The sequence below is a fragment of the Sceloporus occidentalis genome, unplaced genomic scaffold, assembly GCF_023333645.1.
Source record: "Sceloporus occidentalis isolate IW3139 unplaced genomic scaffold, rSceOcc1.0.p SCAF_10, whole genome shotgun sequence".
In the NCBI taxonomy this organism is placed as follows: Eukaryota; Metazoa; Chordata; class Lepidosauria; order Squamata; family Phrynosomatidae; genus Sceloporus; species Sceloporus occidentalis.
The window spans coordinates 23,778,088-23,799,851 of NW_028316990.1; the positions used below are offsets into that span (position 1 = coordinate 23,778,088).

General features: G+C 46.4%; 2 protein-coding genes across 4 annotated transcripts; one reads left to right on the plus strand and one right to left on the minus strand.

Moving 5' to 3' along the window:
• Positions 1-6,362: 6,362 nt before the first annotated feature.
• LOC149306215 (hydroxyacylglutathione hydrolase-like protein) lies at positions 6,363-15,134 on the plus strand. 3 transcript variants are annotated; one of them, XM_089477037.1, is made up of 9 exons: positions 6,363-6,463; positions 8,106-8,241; positions 9,133-9,197; positions 9,824-9,941; positions 10,371-10,479; positions 11,069-11,172; positions 11,397-11,498; positions 12,093-12,172; positions 12,544-13,521. In XM_089477037.1, exons 2-9 carry the CDS (start codon positions 8,137-8,139, stop codon positions 12,707-12,709), a joined length of 849 nt encoding a protein of 282 aa, XP_089333163.1. In that variant the 5' UTR covers positions 6,363-6,463; positions 8,106-8,136; the 3' UTR covers positions 12,710-13,521. The 3 variants fall into 3 exon arrangements, with proteins under 3 accessions (XP_089333163.1, XP_089333164.1, XP_089333165.1); XM_089477038.1 differs by lacking the exon at positions 6,363-6,463 and adding an exon at positions 7,120-7,256; XM_089477039.1 differs by lacking the exons at positions 6,363-6,463; positions 12,544-13,521 and adding an exon at positions 15,082-15,134 and having other exon boundaries at positions 7,974-8,241.
• On the minus strand, positions 13,594-20,628 carry LOC149306216 (cytosolic Fe-S cluster assembly factor narfl-like). The gene is made up of 11 exons (XM_089477036.1): positions 20,525-20,628; positions 20,084-20,179; positions 18,798-18,941; positions 18,247-18,379; positions 17,414-17,548; positions 16,255-16,373; positions 15,998-16,127; positions 15,770-15,842; positions 15,077-15,217; positions 14,651-14,808; positions 13,594-14,470 (listed from the first exon to the last, which is right to left on the minus strand). Exons 1-11 carry the CDS (start codon positions 20,588-20,590, stop codon positions 14,232-14,234), a joined length of 1,434 nt encoding a protein of 477 aa, XP_089333162.1. The 5' UTR covers positions 20,591-20,628; the 3' UTR covers positions 13,594-14,231.
• Positions 20,629-21,764: the final 1,136 nt, after the last annotated feature.

A 21,764-nucleotide genomic window follows, 5' to 3' on the forward strand; every position in this document is an offset into this window, starting at 1 on the left:
CCGGAAAACAAACCAAGACAAGACATTAAATCCTACTGTATTGCCAGTAATAATTCTTTCCAAGTTCCCTGAATCAATTTAAACCCTATAAGATGTCTAGGATGGATGAGTTTTCACCAGATTTTTATCAGAGGGTTAAGCATCTCCTGATTCACAAGCAGATCTATTTTCTTAATGGAGTCATTCATGGGTGGCTATCTTTCCATTTCAAAGTGACATTTAAAATTTGGCTCTCACTTAACATACAAATTAATAAACTCTTTGTTTCTGAAAAGATCTCAGGAGCATGTTCCCGACGTTATCTTTGTTTTCAGATGGACTTATCTTTCTGCTTTAAAAACGTTAAGGCTCAAATGTTACATGGCTAGTTAAGCACCAGCCATTAAACAGGGCTTTGTTGCAAAGGCCAAAATGTAAGGCCAAAATGAGTGTCAAATGCATGATAATTAATAATAGTATCTCAAATGTGTGCAGTTCTTATTTGGTCTTGATCTCATTTGCAAATACACTCGAAACGTATCGAACCATCGAAGGCTATGTCCACATTGCACATGTTTATAGCTGTTTGATGCCACTTTAACTGCTCTGGCTCCATCCTACACAATCCTGGGATTTGTAGCTTGGGATAGTACTTGCACTATTTTGTTACAGTCCCATAAAATGGTGTCCCTTATATAAAATGGCAAAATCAAGGTTTGCACTTTTTTTTTTTGCAATTATTGATTATTGATTTTGAAGGCATAGATGGTTGAATCCACAGATAAACAATCCATGGATGTGAAAGGTGACTGTACGCCACCAAACTATAAATCCTAGGACTCACTGAAATAGAGTCCTGAAAGTTACAAAGGGGATCAAATTGATATAACTAAACAACGTAAACACACCATGAATCTGATTTCGTCCTTCTAAATGTTCTCATTCTAGTTGGAGTTATGTGGGTACATTAAGACCACATAACCTGGTAATATTATCCATCTGGAAAGTACAAGATGGAGATCCAAACTAACCCCTGGCTTTTTACCTTGGATCCCATTAGAAATATACCATCCTCTCTTTTGGGTTGAATAACAACCCACAAAATACTAGGGGAAAGGGAAATGACTAACATGAACATAGCAAAATCTTATATAGCTATATATAAGAAGATGAATTAGAAGTTTTACATTAATGCTGACAATATTGTAGTCACAACACTTGCTCTTATAGACAAGGCGGCTCATGACTCTCAGAATCTGCTTCTGTTTAGGAAACAAAGATTTGTATATCTGAGTTCAACTGAGAGTAATAATATTGATTATTGAAAGCTAGGCTGATCTAGGGAACAAGTTGCTTCCTCCAGAAATTTCTGGGAGGGATTGCCCAAAATGTCCCCCGACTCAACCAAAGCCTACTTCGATTTTGATAAAAACTAGATTGTTTTGAAAGGGTGAGCACTGCAGCCTAAGTCAAAAATGAATTTGTGGTCCTGAAGGCTTTCAGGAGTGGCAATGCACCTTATTTTGTGTTAGCAAAAGGGTAAATTGACCACATCTGGAGGGGCTGTGGCCCCCATAAACAGCCTTGGGGCCACATGTGGGCTTACTGTTACCCGCCTTGAGATAGTTTCAAATATCTAAACAATGCAGGTGGGTAGAAAACTCCGATTTAAATGAGGCTAGGAAAGAAAGCGGGGCATTGCATGCAATGAAAGCAACCAAAGACCACAGAGCAAAGAAGCAAAAGAAAGATCCATCTCATCTGGAGATAGTACCTACCACGATCTTCTCCTCCTTGTGTAGGGCTGGAGTAAGGTGCTCCAAGGAGGCTGCTTTTCACCAAGGAAAACAGGGTGTGACCCACCTTTGAAGCAACAGGACAAATTGTCAAGTGTGTCAGCCACACCTAGCGGCTTGTGGGATCCTGACAAAGAAAGGTTTCGGTCGTGACACAATGCGATGTTGTCTTTATTCTTCTTGCACCCAACAAAGCAGAAACTCACCAGGAAAGCACACTGAATCCACATGCTTGGCTGTAGCTAAGGTGGGGCGAAAGAGATCTCAGGGGTGTAGCTGCTCTGGGGACAGAATGAGAGCTTTGTCACCCCTCCAGTAAAAAGCCTGACCTCACCTCCATGAAAATTTTCCATCGGTCCCAAAGATTCTAGAAGTGCAGAGACTGAGGGTGCATCTACACTGCAGAAATAATGCAGTTTGACACCACTTTAACTACCATAGCTCCATCCTACAGAATCCTGAGGTTTGCAATTTGGTGAAGCACTCACACTCTTTGGCAGAGAAGGTTAAAGACCTCATTAAATACCAATCCCAAGATTCCATAGGATGGCACTACAGCACTTAAAACTCTTGTCAAACTGCATTATTTCTACAGTGTAAATGCATCCCTGGACTGAAAATCCACATGACACACCCCCTCCCAATGCTGTTGAACCTCAGCTCCCAGCATTGGCCCATGATGGCTATGGGTTCCTAGGAGTTTCAGCCCCAAAACATGCCATGGGGTTGGACTGGATGGCCCTTGGGGTCTCTTCCAACTCTATGAGTCTACAACCCATTCAGCAGCCATTTCACCAAGCAACCTTGGATGGAGAAAACGGCTACACTGCCTTTTGGCTCTTACTCTTCCAAGTTCTTCAGTTTTATGAAGAAAAACAGGAGCAATCGGTTTCTTTCTTGATGGCAGAATAGTGGGGCCATATTCTGTATCAACACCATCATAAAAGATAGTACTGTATATACTCATGTATAAGCCTAGAAATTTAGGCCCAAAAACTGATCCCAAAAACCTGAGTTGACTTATCCAGGGGTCAATGTAAGTACACTGTATCTTAACTCTTATTTAAAAGAAGGAACCATTTGTTGGAGAAAAGCAAGAGTATAATCTGTCTTGGAAGCACTGACCCTCCTCTACTGTCATCCATCCAGTCTTAAGATTGAACACAAAGAGTTATGTCTGCTGAAATTTTGTAAGCTCTTTGACACTGTTTTGCATTGCTTCATCCTTTAGGTCCTTTGCTGTATGCCCCTAAGTTTTGCCCTCGACTTATCCAGGGGTCCTATCAAAATCCATAATTTTGGCCCCAAAACCTGTCCTCAACTTAAGTATATATGGTATTTTCTTATGCATTTCAAAAATCTCAGGTGTATTATTTATCTATTTTATTTAGAGTATGTATACTCGGCTTACAAATGTTTAGACAGTTCCCTGCCCTGAGGCTTACAATCTAAAAAGGACATGACACAAAAGGAGAATGGAATGGCAATGGGGAAGGGTCAAGTCCAGCGGTTTCTCTCTCTCTCTGAGGCCAGAATGATGGCAGGTGGACTGGAGGAAGGGCCTTCTTCTTACCCTGGCTTAGTTCTTCACATTCCCCCACAGGTAGAAGAGAACTCATGGTACACCTGTGCATCTGCAATAAAAAACAAGGACCAGATTTAAATGTAAGTTTACATCTAAAAATGCAGGTCACAAATGTTTAGGATTTACGATCCTATATGTGATGGTGCACTTGTAAATTATTTCTGGAAAGGATTCTATGAAGAGAGGGGCATAATCACAACCCAAGATAGTATAGTTTTCCGTAAGTAGAACGAGGACCACTTGGGGGTTTAGTGAATGGCGAAGGGAAAACCTTAGCGTCCGTGGGTCGAAAGGAAAATCTAAATTCTCCAGCATGGCAACTGCTTCTAACTGGTTTGTTTGGGCAGAGACTGGGGTGGAGAAGTTGGTTTTGGCTTAATCTAGACTGTTTTGCTTTTATGTGTTCGCACCTGTACATTTGCCCTGCCTTTTAGACAGGAGCATGAAGGGACAAAGAGTGGATAATCCTCCCCTTTTGTCTCAACAAGGAAGAAGTCCTGCCTGAACAACATGGAGTCCCCAACTAGGTTTAGAGATATGTATTGTCATGAAAATGCAGGAGAAATCTTGACAAAGGAGCGTTCCACTCTGAAGCTTTTGAAGGAGGTTCTGCTGGCGATGGTGTCCTAACCCACCTTGATGGACCTTCCTCTTGAGAACGTAAAACAAGAAAGTGGTGTCAAACGGCATCGTTTCTGCAGTGCGAACACAGGGCATAGATTACAGCCACTGATGGTTTATTTCCTCTACAAAACTCCACTTTATTGTTTGCTTCTTGGTCCAACAGCTTGTGCCGAGGCTTGTTCCATAGGAACTAATTGCAGAAACCCAAGCAGGTGAAGTACTTCCCCATGTTAGCTTTTTGGGGGCAAGTGTTTTGCTTCATTTCCGCTCCAAATAATGGAAACAGACTTATCTGAACTTATCCAAACAAAGGCCTCCAGCCGCACTTGTCAAGGTTTACTAACCCAGAGAGTTCAGCAAGAGGTTTGTTTGCCCAGCACTTATTTTAAAGCAGGGACAAAGGAACCACTCACACCTTTCAGCCAATGCTTCCTAAAGAGAATATAGAGACGAAGGAGGAGGAGCAGCAATACCCGGAGAGCTTGGACAATGCTGCCATTGAGTGCAGTTCTGTGCTGCAGCCAAACCTTGGACAGTGACTGGTTTCGGGGTGGAGTTTGTGGGTGACACACTATGGATTAGTCCCGACTAAGATGTGAAAGTAGAATAAGGAAGGTCAATACAACTGTGAAGTCGAAGGCTTTCAGGACTGTTATCCATAGCTTTTTGTGGATCTTTCCGGCTATGAGGCCGTGTTTTAGAAGGGTTTATTCCTGATGTTTTGCTAGTATCTGTGGCTGGCATCTTCAGAGAATGAGGGCATGGAAGAGAGTGGAGTGTATACATATATATATAGATAGATATATACACATTGTGTGGCCCTTGGTTGAGAGGAAGCAATTTGCATGTTAATCTGTGTATTGTTCTGTTGTTGAATGGCAAGGTCTCAGGGTGTCTGCTGGGAAAGCCCCCCTGGCCCTGGGTGGTTTTCATTTGCATTTGCTGGGTCTTGATTTTGGGGTTTTCCAAGACTGGGAGCCGAACTTTCTTTACTTTAAGGGTTTCTTCTTTCCTCTTGAGGTTGTCCAGGCGTTTATGGATTTCAATGGCTTCCCCTGGCTCATTATTTGAAGGGGAATCATATTGAGGATGGAGCAAGCTTCTTTTCTGCTGATCCAGAGACTAGAACACAGAACAATGGATGCAAGCTCCAGGGAAAGAGATTCCAGCTCAACATTAGGAGGAACCTCCTGAGAGTAAGGGCTGTTTGACAGTGGGACACACTCCTTCCTCGGAGTGTAGTGGAGTCTCCTTCTTCGGAGGCTGTTTTTAAACAGAGGCTGGGTGGCTATTTGTCCCAGGGATGCTTCGGTTGTGAGTTCCTGCATGGCAGAATGGGCTCAGACTGGGTGGCCCCTTTTGGGGTCTCTTCCAACTTATGATGAATGAAATAGACCCCTGAGGCCTTGCCATTCGACAACAGAACAATACACAGATCGACATGGAAACTGCTTCCCCTCAACAGACAGTGTATGTGTGTGTGTGTGTGTGTATATATACACACACCACTCTCTTCCATGCCAGCATTCTCTGAAGACATCAAATGTCAGGAATAAACCCTTCCAGAACACGGTTTCAGAGCCTGAAAAACCCACAGAGACTATGCGCTCGTCCCTCCACACTTGCGGCTTTGACTTTGGCAGCTCTGATCATTCAAGGATTGTATTAATATGTCCTCTCTAGGAATCCCTAAGTCCTCCAGGGCAACTCCATGGTCGACTTTAACCAAAGGTTGCTCTGAAGGAACCACTGAGGCTCCTAGAGAGGACACTCCGCTAGGAATCTCTAGGTCCTCCAGTCCAACTCTATGGTCAATGTCTGACCATAGAGATGCTGACCATAGAGTTGCGCTGGAGGACCTAGAGATTCCTAGAGAGGTGTCATCCCAGGTTACTTGCAACAACCACCCTTCTCCACAATGTACCACAACGGAGGCCCTTCCCACTGCAGAGGTGGCTTCTTATCCGTCTGCCATCCTCTCTCTTCTCATGAAACAAACTCTTCTCTTCGTCCATCTTTCACTTCCATTCCAGGGCTGGGGCGCCACTGCGCATGCGCGGTTTTTAGGCGAGGCGGGAGGCTGACGACAACCAAATAATAGGAGACAAAAAAACCACCCGACCAATCCAGGGCCTCAAAGCGGAGGCGCTACTAAACAAGCGTCCTTTTCCACTCAGAGGCGAAAGCGAAGGCAAAGGTGTGAACAACAAAAAAAGGCAACGGCAAAAGAGGCCGCCTGTAGAGACGAAAGTCTGCGCATGCGCACCGGCGTTGCTCTTCCTCGTGCCACTCCGGGGCCTGCGGCGAAAGGGGCGGGCTTTAAAAAAGGCGAAGTGAATATCCGCGCATGCGCAGTGTTACTGTCTCGCTGAGGGCCGACTTGAGAAAGAGCCGGGCAAGTCCGCGCATGCGCTGTGTTGACGTTCGAGAGGCGAAAAGAGGGAGGAAAAAGGTGAAAATCTACGCATGCGCGGTGTTGGTATGTAGTCCTCCAAGCAAAAAAAGGCAGGAAAGCCTGCGCATGCGCAGTGTCATTTCCCCTCACACTTCCGTCGCGGCCGGCGGTGTTTTCCTTCCGCTGAGGCGACCTTTGCCCCCGTCAGAGTCCCCTGGCGATGCGGAAGAAGTAGCTCCTGAGGGTCCTCCTGGCGGGGAAGATGGAGGCCTCTTCCGGCGGAGGCAGCACTGGAGGCCGAGGCTGCCTGAGGGAAGGGTAGAGGCCCGGCAGGAAGGGCCCCGCGGCGGCGGCGGCGGCGCTGGTGCTGCTGTCGGTGCCGGCGGCGCTGGTGCCCGAGGCGGCGTTGGGAGCCCTTCTTCCTCGGAGCAGCAGCGGAGGGAGCTCCACGGCGGCCCGGTCCCTGGCGGCGGCGGCGGCCCTCCTCCTCCTCCGCCTGGTTCCCCTGTCGCTGCTCCATCCCCGGCTGGCTTCCTCGGCTGCTCCGGCCAAGGGAGGGAGGAAGACCCGGGCTTCGGCGGGGCTGAAGTGCCTGCGGTGCGTCTCCGCCGCCTTCCGCGCCTGGATGGCGGAGCGGCAGGCCTGGGCTTGGGCGGCGGCGCGGGGGCCCAGGGCCCACAAGGGGCGCCGGGCGCCGGCAGGAGGCGGAGGCGGCTCCGTCGCTCCGTCGGCGCTGGGGACGCTTCCTCCGCCGAGGCTCCCCCGAGGACGGCTGGCTCTCTCCCCGGACAGCGTCATGCGCGGCGGCTGGCGGAGGACCAAGACCCGGCGCCCAGAGCCCTTCTCCATCGCTCGCTCGCTCCCAGAGACCTGGCAGGTAGGCGCTGGGCGGGCGAGGAATGGGGCCGAGGAGGAGGAGGAGGAGGAGGAGGCCCTTGTGACGCCCGGCGGGGAGCATTGTGACGCCGAGGGAGGCTGTGTCCTGAGGGGAAGGCTATGGGAGGAGGAGAGGGGCGTCTGGGTGGAAGAAGGTAGGATGGAGGGGGAAGGGGGGCCCTTGCATCGGGGGACATTGTGGGGAGAAGCGGGATGCATTGGAGGAAGGCATATGATGAGACGTTAGGAGAGATTGGGCATTGGATGGGAAGGAAGATGGGGATCTGTACTGGGCAGAGAAGGGGGAAGAAAGGGGGTATGTGTTGGACAAGGGGAGCAAGGGGGAATGGGGACATTGCGTTGGAGGAATGGGGGGAGAAGTGGGGCATATTGAAGGACTGTATGTTGGACAGAGTAGGGGGCAATGGGGATACTGTGGGGAGAAAGGGGGGAATAGATGCTAGACAGGGATCCGGAGGGAGATGGGAATGTTGCCCAGGGGAGGAATACTGTGGGGAGAAGTGGAGGGGAAGTCACTCCAGTTTCTAGCCCTCAGGGGGATTTTTGTAACCAGTTTAGATTAGATTCTGCCATTAGAGAAACCCACATTAGAGAAACGTTCTTGTGTTCATGCCTTTTAAAGTGGCCAGATTTGTTCAGAAGGGCTTTACCATTGCCGCCTTCTGAGGCTGAGAGAGTGTGCCTTGCCCAAGGTGGGTCTCCCTGGAGTCATAGTCCGTCGCTCAAACCACTACGCCGCCCTGGCCTTTTAATACAACCAAAGCAAAAGTCCACCAGATTGTATAAGTGGCCATTATTTGCCCCTGGGCTTTCCTTTTCCTTCTGGCAGGTTGCTCCCATGAGCTTCAGATCCCCGCAGCATGAAGGTCAAAGTGATCTCGATCCTGGAAGATAACTACATGTACCTGATCATCGAGGAAGACACCCGGCAGGCCGTTGCAGTGGATGCGGCTGTTCCCAAACGGGTAACTGAGGCTCCAAATTCTGCCCCATCTCAGAGCAGTTTAAATTCACTCCCAAGGAACTGCAGGAGCTTTGCAAACTGGAGCCAGAAAATGTAGTTGATGGGAATGGAAATGTTTTCAGTTCAAAAGAGCAACAAAGGCAAGCGCTAGGAGCCTGGGAGTACATTTTCTTACCCCCAGGAACCTTAGGGACCACACCAACCCCTTCAAAATGAGGGTTAGAGGGTTGGAAGGGATTCAGAGGTACACTTAGTCCAACCTAAAGCACACCTGAAACATGTCCACCCAACCGCCGTTGAAAGATACCCCTATCCCCCCAAAAAGAGTCCTCTGAGGCAGTCCACTCTACTCTCAAATAGCTGTTATGGTAAATACATTTTCCCAATGTTTAGGTGGAATCTCTTTTTCATTGTCATTTGAATCCATTGGTTCATGTTCTAGTCTCTGGAGCAGCAGAAAACGATCTGGCTCCACCTTCTATGTGACACCCTTTCAGATATTTAAAGATGGCTTTCATACCATCTCTCAGTCTTTTCTAAGTGTATCATAAGTGTCTTCCTTAATTTGAGTCTATTCACCTGTAAGGCAGTCTTCCTTTTCTCCGTCCGCCTTTTTCTTTGCCAAGCATTACTGTCTTTTCTAGTGAGTCACGTCATCTCCTGATATGTCCAAAGTACAACAGCCTCAGTTTAGTCATCTTGGTTCCTAGGGAAAGTGTGAGCCTGATTTGCTGTAAGACCCATTTATTTCTCTTCTCCGGTATCTGCAGACCTCTTCTCCAGCACCACGTCTCAAATGAAGCCTTGGCGTCAGCATGTAGGTTACAGGCAGAAACATCTTTCTTGGACTGCCATCCACTTCATCAGACTTTTTCTTTCTCTGCCTTTTCAGTTATTAGAAATCATTAAGAAGGAAGATGCCAGTCTGAAGGCCATCCTCACAACTCATCACCATTGGTGAGTGAATGCACCGCTGGGTTTTTTATCCAGCGATAGAGATTTTTGTCGGACTGCAGCTCCCAGCGTTCTTCACCTTGCAGTTTATTCACTCCCGTGGGAAGAGGAAATTACTTTATCTTGGGCTCAAATCAGTCTGAGGTGGGAGTTGGGTATCTGTTCTGAGACAATGTAATGATTTCAGGGCAACGATCCACTCAGTTCCCAGAGCAAAGCACTTTTGCTGGTTCCTAGATGGACATCTTTGCAATTCGTTGACAGGGTTTCATTGTTTTTGAAACTTAGTTATGACCATGCAAAGTTATGTGCCATTGAGCTCAGCGTAGCGTAATGTTTGCATAACTTAACATTACAAGCACGGAATCTGAGTCCTCATTATTTGCTAGAAGCCTAAGGGTAAATGCCCAGTTACTACAATCCACATCCCTTAAGGATATGAGACACATGTATAGCATGAACATGAGCTCTCAGGAATCGGTCCTTGCCAGCTCTTCTAGAAGTTGCAAATCTATACAGATGCTTTTGTTCAACCCCTACCCGGGGTATCCAGAATCTTCCAGTCCTAAGAAGCATGCAAGTGGATTCTTCCTCACAAAGACGCATTCCCTCTTCTTATGTTTCTCAAGGGATCATGCCCGAGGTAACGAAGAACTGGCACAGCTATATCCTGGTCTGGCGGTGTACGGTGGGGATGAGCGAGTTGGTGCCTTGACACACCGGGTGACTCACAATGAGGAGTTGAAGGTAAAGGATGGAGAAGAGAGGAGTGCATCTGAGCCGAGGGTGGTCCTGGGATCACATGAAGCACCTGAGGCTGGTTTTGATCCTTCCTGTCTCCCCTTTTTCTGAGAAACCTTGGGTCCCATATTAGGAGAAAGAATACTAAATAAACAAATAAATAGCTAGATACTTAGATAGACAGATAGCTTCCAGGAGCAGTACTCCACCTTTTAAACAGGCTAGATATATAGTACTCTGTACTATATATCTAACATAGAAAAATAACTTCCCTCCCCAACCCCAACTCCCCCATTCCCCTTCTGCATTTTCCCCTCTTCTTTCTTTGGCATTTTTGTAGTCCATGTGGCCCCTGGAGGGTCCTAGAGGCTGCAAATAGATCCCCGGATCTGCCACATTGCATTACATGTAAGCCTCTTTGTTTCTCTCCAACAGTTTGGCAGCATCAACGTGCGCTGCCTCTTGACGCCGGGCCACACTGCAGGGCACGTCTGCTATTTCGTGTGGGAAGATGACTCGCCAGATGCTCCTGCAGCCTTCACAGGTCTCTGGAAAGTTTGCGAATGATGCCACCCTGTTGGTTGCACTGATGTCAAGGCTTTGCTACAGAGGACCTCAGGCCCTCCAGAGCTTGAATCTGGCTCTCCTGTGTTTCTGCAGACAGTTGTGTCACCTTATCCCTGACATCACTATTGGCCGGTTTCCCAGCTTTTATACCTACATATTCTAAAATATGGTGGTATTTTTGGTCCTATCCTTTTGACTTTGGCTCCACTAGAAAGCAGCCCCCTCAGAACATCTCTGAAATGGAAACCTATCCTACTTGAAAGAGGTTTCCCACTTTACCCAACCCTTTTTCAGGCTGCACCTCTCATAGGGAGCCCAAACAGAAGAAAATTGGGCAGGATTTTTTGGGGGGAGGATGACCAGTAGTAGGCCACATGCATATAAGGAAGCTTTCTAATTTATTATTTAGGTTTCCATTTGGAATAGAGGTGAAATTCCATTTCAGGGAACCGTGTGGCCGCTAGTTGTTGGAGTACAGTTCCCATCACCCCTCCCTCTTTATGCTGGCTAGGGCTTGTGGGAGTGGAAGCATTCCAACAGTGAGATCCTATGTTTCCCATGTACAGGTGACACCTTATTTGTGGGTGGCTGTGGGAGAATTTTGGAAGGGACACCTGAACAGATGCACAAGAATCTGACAGATGTACTGGGTGCGCTGCCGAAGGAGACGGTGAGTGTGCAGCCTGTCAAAACTGCCTTCAGGCAATGGAGAAAAGGGCTGCCATAATGATTCTGGGAGTGGGGTTCCAAAACAGTAACAGAGAAGAATAATGGTCTAGCTGTGTGAATGTCTCCTTCCCCACTTCCCAGGCACTTGCCCTAGCAGTGGGGAATAACAGTGGGATCTGTCCCCCCCCCCTTGTTTCTTGCTGATTTTTCCCCCCCACTTTCCAGAAAGTATTCTGTGGACATGAGTATACAGCCCGGAATTTGAAATTTGCTCTGAGAGTGGAGCCTGAGAACGAAACTGTGAAGGAGAGACTTGCGTGGGCCAAAGTAAGTTTGTCTGTGAGCCTCCCTCTTCTGACCTCTCTGCTCAAATCTGACTCCAAGGCAAAAGGAAGACAAGGAAATGGATTTGTAACTTTGAGAGTGAATTTGCTTCTCCTGGGAGCCTTCAGTAACAGTTAACTTTTTAAGTAGTTCACAGGGCTGAATCCTGCACTCTTTAGAAGGTGGCCTTTATGGGCATACCTCGGTTAACAAAGTCTCTAGCAATGAAGCTCCCTTTTAAAAAGGGGTTTTCACTCCTATATCCTGCTCATCCTTTGTTTAATTGTAGGGTGTTTGGTGTGTGCGTGCGTGCGTGTTTGCAACATCAGCATTGGGAGGAGGATGAAAGATGACTGGAGACTTCCAGTGTTGGGTTGTAGCAATGTGTCTGCAATAAACAATGCAAAACCCCCCCTTAAGCTGGCAAAGACCTGGATTCTACTCCAGGTTTAGCCGTGAGTGCTCACCTACAACAGGAAAGGTAAAAAGCAGAAGAATCACTGAGGACTTTATCACACAGGGGAAAATAAGCAGCGGGGAGGGGGGGGGTTAAAAAGGCATTTTCCCGGGACAGCCTTCCTCATATCTTCTCTACAGTTACGGGACGATGAAGACTTGCCCACGGTGCCTTCTACATTGGGAGAGGAATTCCTCTACAACCCTTTCCTTCGCGTCCTGTGAGTACATGCTTGAACGTAAACAAACTTAGATATGTTAACAAACTTAGTAACAAATTCACAACATACAAAAATTAAAAAGCATGAACCATCATAAAATTTAAAGCCAATTAAAAATATAAACCATTAAAAAGGCAACATATAAAATTGCAACACATTATCCAAGTCCTATTTCCCCCTGAAAAACCAATTCTCAAAGGTGTGCTGGAATAAAAAGGCTTTTCTTTTATTGTAGAAAGATAGCAAGAAGGGTATTAGTCTAGCTTCCAGAGCCTGGGAGCAGCCACCAAAAAGGCCTGTTCCACCAGATCTACCAAGGCTGCAACTTGGCTACTTGTTCTCACGCCCCTCCATTTTGTTTACTGTTCTAGGGAAGACTCTGTCCAGAAGTTCACTGGCAAAACTGACCCCATTGAGGTCTTTGCCGCCCTCTGCAAGGCCAGAGACAGCTTCCGGAAGCCAAAAGAAATGCTGAACCCTCAAGCCATGCTGGCCTTTGAGTGGGGGCTCTTTGATCCACTCCTGGAGAAGAAGTGAGCCCCCTCTCACTCTCCTTGTACAGCTGATGGACAGAAAGGCATGCCTGGATCACTTCTCTAGTCTTACTACCACCTTTTCTGTGCTTCTGTGAAAGAGACTTTGGAGCAAAGACACATAGAGTCAAGAGATCTCTAAAAACCAGATGCTGACTCTGCCGGGGTTTCGAGTGAACATTAAAGGTGCCAAGCAAGGTGCAAAATCTTTTTAGGGATTAGAGTTCAGCCGACTTATCACCTCACTGATGTGGCAGCCACTGCTTGTAACCAGCAGCCAGAATATGCCCATCTCCATTTGAAGAGCCTTCACAACACCAGGCTGGTCCTGTTTGGAAGGTGCCTCTCCCACACTTCCTCCACATCTGCAGCTACTAAAGATGACATCCAACAAACACTAAGGCACCAACCTTTGGCTACATCAAACTCTACGTAAGAGTGCACACAAGATAAGCTAATGCAACACAACCTCACTGCTGCTTCCTGTGTGCTCACAAGGCCTGTGTGTCCCTCCTGCTTCTTTTGCAGGTCAGGAGGTTGAGGGTAGCTGGAAAGGGAAAACACAAAGAGGGGCCAAATGTTTTGTCCCCAGATTTCTGACTGGATTTCTGAGTGTGGCATTGAGTCTCACTGTTAACATCTTGCTCCTGTGCCGGACAAGCTGTTAGAATGACAAGGCTGCGCATGTCAGATGTAAATACAGATGAGTAAAATTGGGGAAGAAAGGGGACACCGTCTTAAATTGGTGCCTTTGAATCAGTAACAGCCATTCCTTTCTGTCACTTCTGAATAAAGGGGCTTTTTAAAATGATATAATATGTCGAAGTGTAATGCACAGGTGGGCAATAGCAGTGAGGCCAGGGTTCAATTCTCCCCTGAAATTCCCCTCCATTATACCCTCTGCCCCCCTTGGATTCTGTTACTGGCATATGCAGGTGTAAGTCCACCTTATGCCTGTGTATGTCATTTTTTGGTTTGTTGCAGAGGTCAGTATATTTCCTCCCTCCCTCTGCAGTGACAAAAATGGTTCCATTTACCATTGATCAGCTGCAGCACCCCGTGACATCTGTTCCATGGCTAATGGAGAGCATGGGGGTGGATTGGAACCAAGGATTTGTTTGCAGTATTATCCCATAACAATGAAGAGGCACTTTCTAGTTGGAAATGTCTCACAAATGCATGTGTATCATCTCCTGTTTACTACTTGAATTGGATGACAAGTTTGGGTGCAGACTCCAGGCAAGGTGGAATTACTGAGAGCAAAAAGCTATTTCTAGCCCATTCTCTGATGTGGCAAAAGAGGCTGGTGGAAAATTAATGTTGCCCATTTGAAATCACAGTTAGCTTTATTCAGCTCTTCTCCAGAGCTTTAGCACTCATAGGTATTTGCTATAGATTTGCCCATTTTTAAAAAAAAGTATGTCCTTTGTCACCAGCTCTTTCTGAGAAGTGAAATGGATTCTGAAGGCCACGGTTTGACTCACAATACTCCTAGGCCTTCCAGAGGGTTGCGCCTGTGTCCATTGTCACCACTTGATATTGAACCCTGTATTTGCCTTCTCCACCGCATGGTACTGTGTGTGGAGGGTCTCTTGAGTCCGTTCTGAAGCAAGGCCACCCAGCCACTGCTCATAGAGGTCTGTCACAGCTCTGTTTGTCTCGGGGGCTTCAGGTTGGACTGATTCATATGCCCTCTCCACTTGCTGGAGCAGATCCTTGCTAGTTTCCCCTTCTCCTTTGATCTGGCCTCCTCCATTCAAACACCCTGGAAAATGAATAGGAGCAGAAAATGAAAAAAGTGCTTGTTAAACACCAACGCTTTGATACAAGAAGGCAGGTCCTTTTCAGCTAGTTAATCATGCCTCAAAAGGGTAGGCTTTTTTCCTTTAAGATATCACTTAAGACATCAAGTATTTTCTCAGTGGGTAGCAGTTCAAGCCCTTACCTGACGGACAGGCCATCACCTCGATGTAGTGATAGGGAGACTTTCCCCGCTTGAGCTTCTGCACAACATTTTGGATGTTCCGAAATCCGTACGCCAGGGCAAAATGCAAGAGGGTTTCCCCATTCTTCTCTAGTGTCACCTCTTGAAAATCCTTGTTTCTGGGGTGGGGAAATAATTTAAAGGTGGGGAATATGACAGAATCTTTAATACAAAACAACAACCTTAGGTGTGTGTAGGGTGGGTAGTACATCCCTCAAATGCAAAAAAAATTAATCTGAGGGAGCTACTGGCCATTTGAGAATGGGACTGGGGGAAATGAGACTGAAACTGGGAGGAGTGAAAATGCAGGATGGGAATGGGAAGCAATCTACTGCTATACAGAGTGATTTGCCTTTACTCAGGCAGTGGTTTTAATTCCTTCCTTACCTCAGTGTTTTATACTGAATCTCTTCCACATGGACCCCAAAAAGTTCCTTTGCTGCATACTTGTAGATGTGCTCCAGGTAGCCCCCAGAACCACCTCCAGAATGACCCAGAAGGAACTGATCCTCGGACAGACTGCTAAACCTATGGGGAGACGGAAAGAAGGCATTAAGTTACGCAGCTAAAACAGATGTGAAATAAGACAAGCTGCTAGATATCACAGAAGTGCGAATATCCATGGGGAGAGGCAGTTTGTCTGACTGCAGCAAACAAATTTGAACAGAGCAGAGGAGGTTCCACTTACACTGTCCATTCCAAAGCACCAACTTTATACTTGTAAATAAATTTTGATTATATCAAGCAGTATAGAAGTACTATAAAATGCAGCCACCAGGCTATGTGTAGCACCCAGACCACCCATTACTACTATTGCTGTCTTTCTTCTAAACCAGCCAGACTGTATCCCCAGGATCTGTGATTTTTCACTAAAATAAGGCATGGGAGCTGTGTTTTGTTTCAGCCAAAAATCCTCCCCAGCCCAATCAGTATTTTACACCAGGAATGACTCCATGCACTTCCAGTTTCACATGAAAGGACTGGTACATGTGAAACAGTCCCCAGATCCAGGGAGCTTGATATCAACAGATAAAGGAGAAGCCAGAGCGGAGGTACACAAATCAGGCCTCTGGATCTTACATGCTATCCAAAGGGGCAGGATCCACTTCTGAAAGGGGTGTCCCCTCCTGCTCCAATAACTTTAAGACTTCTCCTGAAAGACAGGAAACAGGCAATGAGTTGACTTCATGAATCTGAAAAGCCCAAAGAATCTGAAATCAGCTGGACAAGAGGAAGGAAGCACTGATCCACTACAGGCCAGTGATTCAATCCTGTCCTGAGTGGCAAGCAAGCAGGAACACCACCCACCTGTTGTAATAACGCAGTCTACCTCCCGGGTCTGGTGCTCATGGATAAAGAAGTCTGGCCGGGAAGCTTCTAGCTTTTTGTCATAACAAGGCATCACTGTCACGTGGTAGATCTGGTCAGGGGTCATGTTCTGTAACAGGGAAGAGAAGGATCAGAACTGGACAAAAATGATCTGATCCCCATTCCTGTTCCCAACAGCAGCCAGCTCACTGCCTCCAGAGGTACTTGTGAAATAGCTGAGCACAAAAGGGATGAACCTGCAGCTTGGCAAAGTGATTCTTCACAAGGGAGCCCATGACTTGCTGTGGCGATTTGGCCGTACTGATGTACGGGATGATAAAACTCCCATGAGTTTTTTCAGCATAGCAGATCCAGCCTGAAAGAGATGAAAAGAAAACGGAAATCTATCTTCCCAGCTTCAAAGGCAGTCCTGTCATTTCATGGTGGATGCTGTCTCAAGGAGTTTGGCTTGCTATATTGTCCTTTGCTTACAGATGAATGCAGTCACCCAGATCAATGTGGCCTGTGAACCCAGCTATGGTAGCCAACAACAGGCTGGATGGACCTCGTGTTGATCTCTGGTACTCAATCAAAACCTGCACAACTGCTCGTAGCAGGAGAAACATTTTCTGAATCACCACTGATCCATCTAGCTCAGTGTTAATACTGGCAGCCGTGCTATCAGGCAGGAGTCTACCTGGAGATGCCATAGATTGAACCCAGGACCTCGTGCATACAAGGCATCTGCTCCACCGCTATATCCCTTCAACTGGAACAGAGAAAACTACTTTCTACCCAGTCAGACTCTTAGTCCAACTGACTCAGTATCAGCTATTTCCCCTAAGAGTAGGCAACTCTGTGGGTTCATGGGCTAATTTTGAAGGCTCTTCTGCACCCCTGGACCCAAAAGAAGCCACCTGCCCCAACACTAGCAGCAACCCAGAATAAATGTTTTTAAAAACCCTTCAAGTAAGTATGTAGAGGATCTGCTTGCTTTAATTTTTGTCTGTTTGCTGCTGAAACAGAGCGGCAGAAACGACAAGTCACTGAAAGCATAAAAATATGTGTGCTTTAAATGTTTGTTTTTCCAGGCAAATGATAGACAATTTTATATACAATTTATACAATCGTATAGAATATACAACCAGGAGAAGAGGCATCTGGTCCACAGGACATGTTTCTCCTCTAACCTACAAAGACTGTAAATGGCTATCCAAGGCCCCAGGCAGAAGAGTCATATCCAAGGGACCTGGAGATGGCAAGGGCCAAAAGAGAGACCTTCGGCACCCAAAGTAGGAGCCCTCCTATTGTAATAGAGTCCTTTGTCAGAAGAGGACAGGGACACTTTAAATGTCACATTAATACATCAGTCATTTCTTTGCTCTCTTCCCCATCCTTTCATGGTGGTAACCTTACCTGGGCAGGCAGCAGCTAACATTGGCAAAGCTTTTTTGTCTTCCATTCGCCTCCGGAAGCGCTGGACAAACTCTCGCTGGCTCTCCAACAGGCTGAAGTTTCTGGAGAAAGTTGTGTCAAAGACGAAATTCACCCCTGGGGAAGAACAGAAAGAGAGGCATGGATTCAGGCAAGCAAGCATACCTTGCCAGTTCTGTAGGAAAACTTAGTCATGCGTAAAAGCTCTGTGAGGCCTCCTACTTACTCCTTCCCTGACACCAATGTGATGACATGCTCCTATCCTGCCTCTATGTGGGGACCTTCTAGACAGCCTCGTGATTCCTGTGCAAGATGTTACTTGTTTAATCTCACCACTGGACCCCACCACCCTTGAGTAACTGCTGCCACCGCAGACAATGTGTGTCTCAGTTCAAGCATTTCAATAACCCTTCTGTACTATTCTCAGAGGCACACAAGTGTAATACAAAACTACAAAGTACAATAATATCTGTGAGCCGCCTTGGGCTCCTCTGGGGAGAAAGGCGGGATATAAATGAAATAAATAAATAAAACAAAAGTTTAATAGAAAAGGTCAACATAAAGTTAAAGATTATGGGCTGAGTCTTCCTTACCCAAAATGCTTGGGACCAGAAGTATTTTGGATTTTTAAAATGTTTTATTTAATTTTATTTTTGATTTTGGCACATTTGCATCTATATAATCAGATATCTTGGAAATGGGACCCCAGTTTAAACATGAAATTCATTATGTTTCATATACACCTTATATACATAGCTTGAAGCTACCATTTAAGGCACACTGTATTTTCAGTATAACGATGTTGCACCACTTACCTAATCTTTTAAAGAAGGCAGTCAGTTTTCTGGCTGTGTCTAAAGGAGTCAGTTGAAATCTTGCAGCCAGAGAAGCTCTGGATTGCGGAGATACAGAAACTACCACCAGCTTCTGGGAAGCAGGACCGGATGTCTTAAAAATAATTGAAACAAAAATATGTTTAAAATACCATCAACATTAGCACTAGAAAGAGGAAGAGATGAAGAGGAAGAGACACTGGTTGTTGCTCTCCTGATATCATGTACAGATGTTTTTTTGTTCCATGATCCATTTAATGAACCTGTCCTTTCTATCAGGATGAGGTCCGAGGCAGTTTATGGCAATTTAATACTGTTAAATAAGTCAAAATCTTATTTTACAAAAGTTAAAAAAAATTAACAGCATTATTTTGTAGAAAGCCAGCATGGAGTTTGAGCTTTGGACTATGACTTTGGAGACCAGGCTGGGTCCAGCAGCCACGCCTGCACCTTCCACACCGCGGTTTAGACCCTGGGCACCATGACTCTGTAGCCCTCTGCCCAGGACTTCTGTCCCATTATCCACCACTCACCTTATTGGCATTCAAGACTTTCAAGAGCTCTTCCTGGCTCTGCTGGGTGATCAAGACGCTTTCGGCGGAGGTGATGCAGCCGCTGCAAGCCAAACAGTCGTTGAGGGTGATTTTGGCCTTTTCGAGTTTGTGCGACTGGCCATCCTAGCAGGGAGGAACAAAAGTGGACTGAGAGATCAGCTTTTCAGCACCTGGAGAAGTTACTTCCACTTTTTGCTCTTGTTAATTTGACATCAAGCCAACTTCGACGAATGGCAGCTCTCCAAATGGGAGACCTCTGGAACTGCTCAGGTCTTGCAAACTTCAGGGCAGCAATGGTTTCCCTGAGAAAGCCTATCCACCTGCAATGTGGTCTTCATTTCTTCCTACTACCTTCTGCCTTCAGCTTTGTTTCCGACTTATGGCAACCCTAAGGTGAATCAATTATGGGGTATTCTTGCCAAGGTTTGTTCAGAGGTGGGTCTGAGGATGAGAGAGTGGGACCTGACTGAAGTCACCCAATTGTTTTTTCACGGCCGAGCCAGGATTTGAATCCCGGTCTCCAAAGGTCTAATGATTAATCTGTACTGCAGAAATAATGCAGTTTGACGCTGCTTTAACTGCCATGGACACATGCTATGGAATTGTGGGACTGACATTTTGTTGTGGCACCAGAGCTTTCTGACGGAGAAGGCTAAATATCTCACAGCTATATAAGTATCTCAAGAGTATTTCCCACATTTATTCTGATTCAACATTAGAAACTCTGGCCACAGAAAGAGAGAAGCAGAAGAACCAGCCCTTGAAAAAGGGGTCTTCCCGAAACGCATCAGCGGGAGAAATAAAAGCCTTTCTAGGAAGAATGCAGCTTAGCAGTGTCTTGTCGACAACAACGCTGGAGTACATCATTTCTTGTTTTCCAGCCATTCCCGGGGTTTTCTTCCACCCCAAACTCTTCCTCAAATATCTCACAGAACGACAATCCCCGGGACTTCGTGGCCCTGAGCCATTGTGGTTAAAGCAGTGTCAAAGTGCGTTCTTTCTGCAGTGTGGATTAGATTGTAGTTTGCAAGACTTGGAGGTCTCTCATTCATAGGGTCACTATAAGCGGAGTCAACCCTTGTTAGCAATGGCTCAATGGGTCTCCTTGGGGCGGTTCTGTGCCAGAGTTTGGAAGGGCTCCAAAACCAGAGTCTGGGCTCCTCGGCTGTTTGCGGATCCCTGAGGGATCTGCCACTGCTGATCAACAAACCCTGGTTTGTGTATCTGCAACGTGATTCGATGTAGAAAAGGGGGGAAAGGATTACCGGATCCACTTGGACGTAGGTCCCGTCGTCTTCGATGCGGATCCTAGCCGTGGCTTTTCCGGGCTTCTTGTCAACTTTGATGGGTTTTATACAGTCCTGAAAGAGAAACCGAATTCCCGAAAAGGGCATAACACACGAATGCTAAGAAGGCGTTGCGGCTGTGTGCCTTGAAGTCCTTTCTGACTCAAGGTGACCCTATCCTGGTAATACCTCTGTGGCTTTCCATTTATTCATTTATTTTGGCTAACTACTTTATCATTAGCTCCAGAGGCAGGCCTTTTAAGGCACATCTTTCCCCAAACTGGCCTACCTTGCAGGGCTGTTTGTAAGGGTTTTTAAATAAAATGGATGCCAAGGCCTCCAGAGGCAAGCCTGGGGGAGTCTGGGGGGCCAGCATGGCCGCCCTGGGGTGAAAAATCCCCCCAAAGCCCCCTTCCCCACCTGCGAGGGTCCAATGTAGTCGTCCAGGTCGGTCAGCTGCAAAACTCCACTGAAGGGCGACGCCATCTTGGGGAGGTCGGCTTCCCTGGCCGCTCCTGCCGTAAAGCGACCCCGCGTTCTGACACACTGCCGCAAAATGGCGCCTTTACGACGGTGCGCCGCTGCAAACGCGGCAGCCCCGGGATAAACATAGATATAATATCCTTTAGAACGGTTCATCTCCTCAGGACATTTATAACTTCACAAATAGCTGGGAAATACACACTATCGCTAAAGCCTCAGCCCGTTTTAGTCTAAATATGGATATCTAGGTGTTATATCTATTGATTTGGGGGAGATTCGCCTTTATTTCAGGCCCTGGGCAGGAAGGGAAACAGACCCGGAAGTTAGAGCTCAGAAGCAGTCTATTAGAGAAAGGGGCGTGGTCTATATGCCAAAGAGGTTTGCACAATCGACACTTCTGGCTCCCTTTCGCCTCCACTCAAAGTACGGAAGGAATCCAGCTTACAAAAGTTACTTCCCCCCCCCCAAATTGTAACTTTTCCACATTCTGTGCAAGATTCAAAGCCTCCTAGCCTTTTTCTTCGAAATAATTGCTCTGCTGTATTATTATTATTGGCTACTTTTCTCTCTGTTGGTTTTCAACCCAAAGTAACGCACAGTCGTTACTTGCCAAAGTAACTCGGACGTTTGTGTTATTATTTGAGAGAGGGAGGAACAGCTTAGGACTGATAAGAAAATGTCCCCCAACTTGGGAAAAGACTCATCTCCATCATGCCTCCCAAAGGAACTTTTTAAATCCAACTAGAAAAGGCAACTTTTTGCAAGATAGAAGGAACTCGTTGCATACTTTGGAAAAGTAACTTTTATAGTTACATCTCTCCTTGGGTGACTGCGTTCCTGATGCAGGGCTATGGCATGCCTCCCAATATTAGCAACAGTGGCAAGATTTCAATACTAGCAATATATCAGTATTAGCAATATTTCAATATCAGCAATATATCAATATATATGTGTGTGTGTGTATAATTTATTTATATTTATATATGTGAAGTTTATATATCTATATCGATATATATGTAATTTATTTATTTATATTTATATTTATATATGTATATGTAATCTCTCTCTCTCTCTCTCTTTATCTATCTATCTCCCTATCTCCCTATCTCTCTCTCTCGTCTCTCTCTCTCTCTCTCTCTCTCTCTGTCTCTCTATCTATCTATCTATCTATCTATCT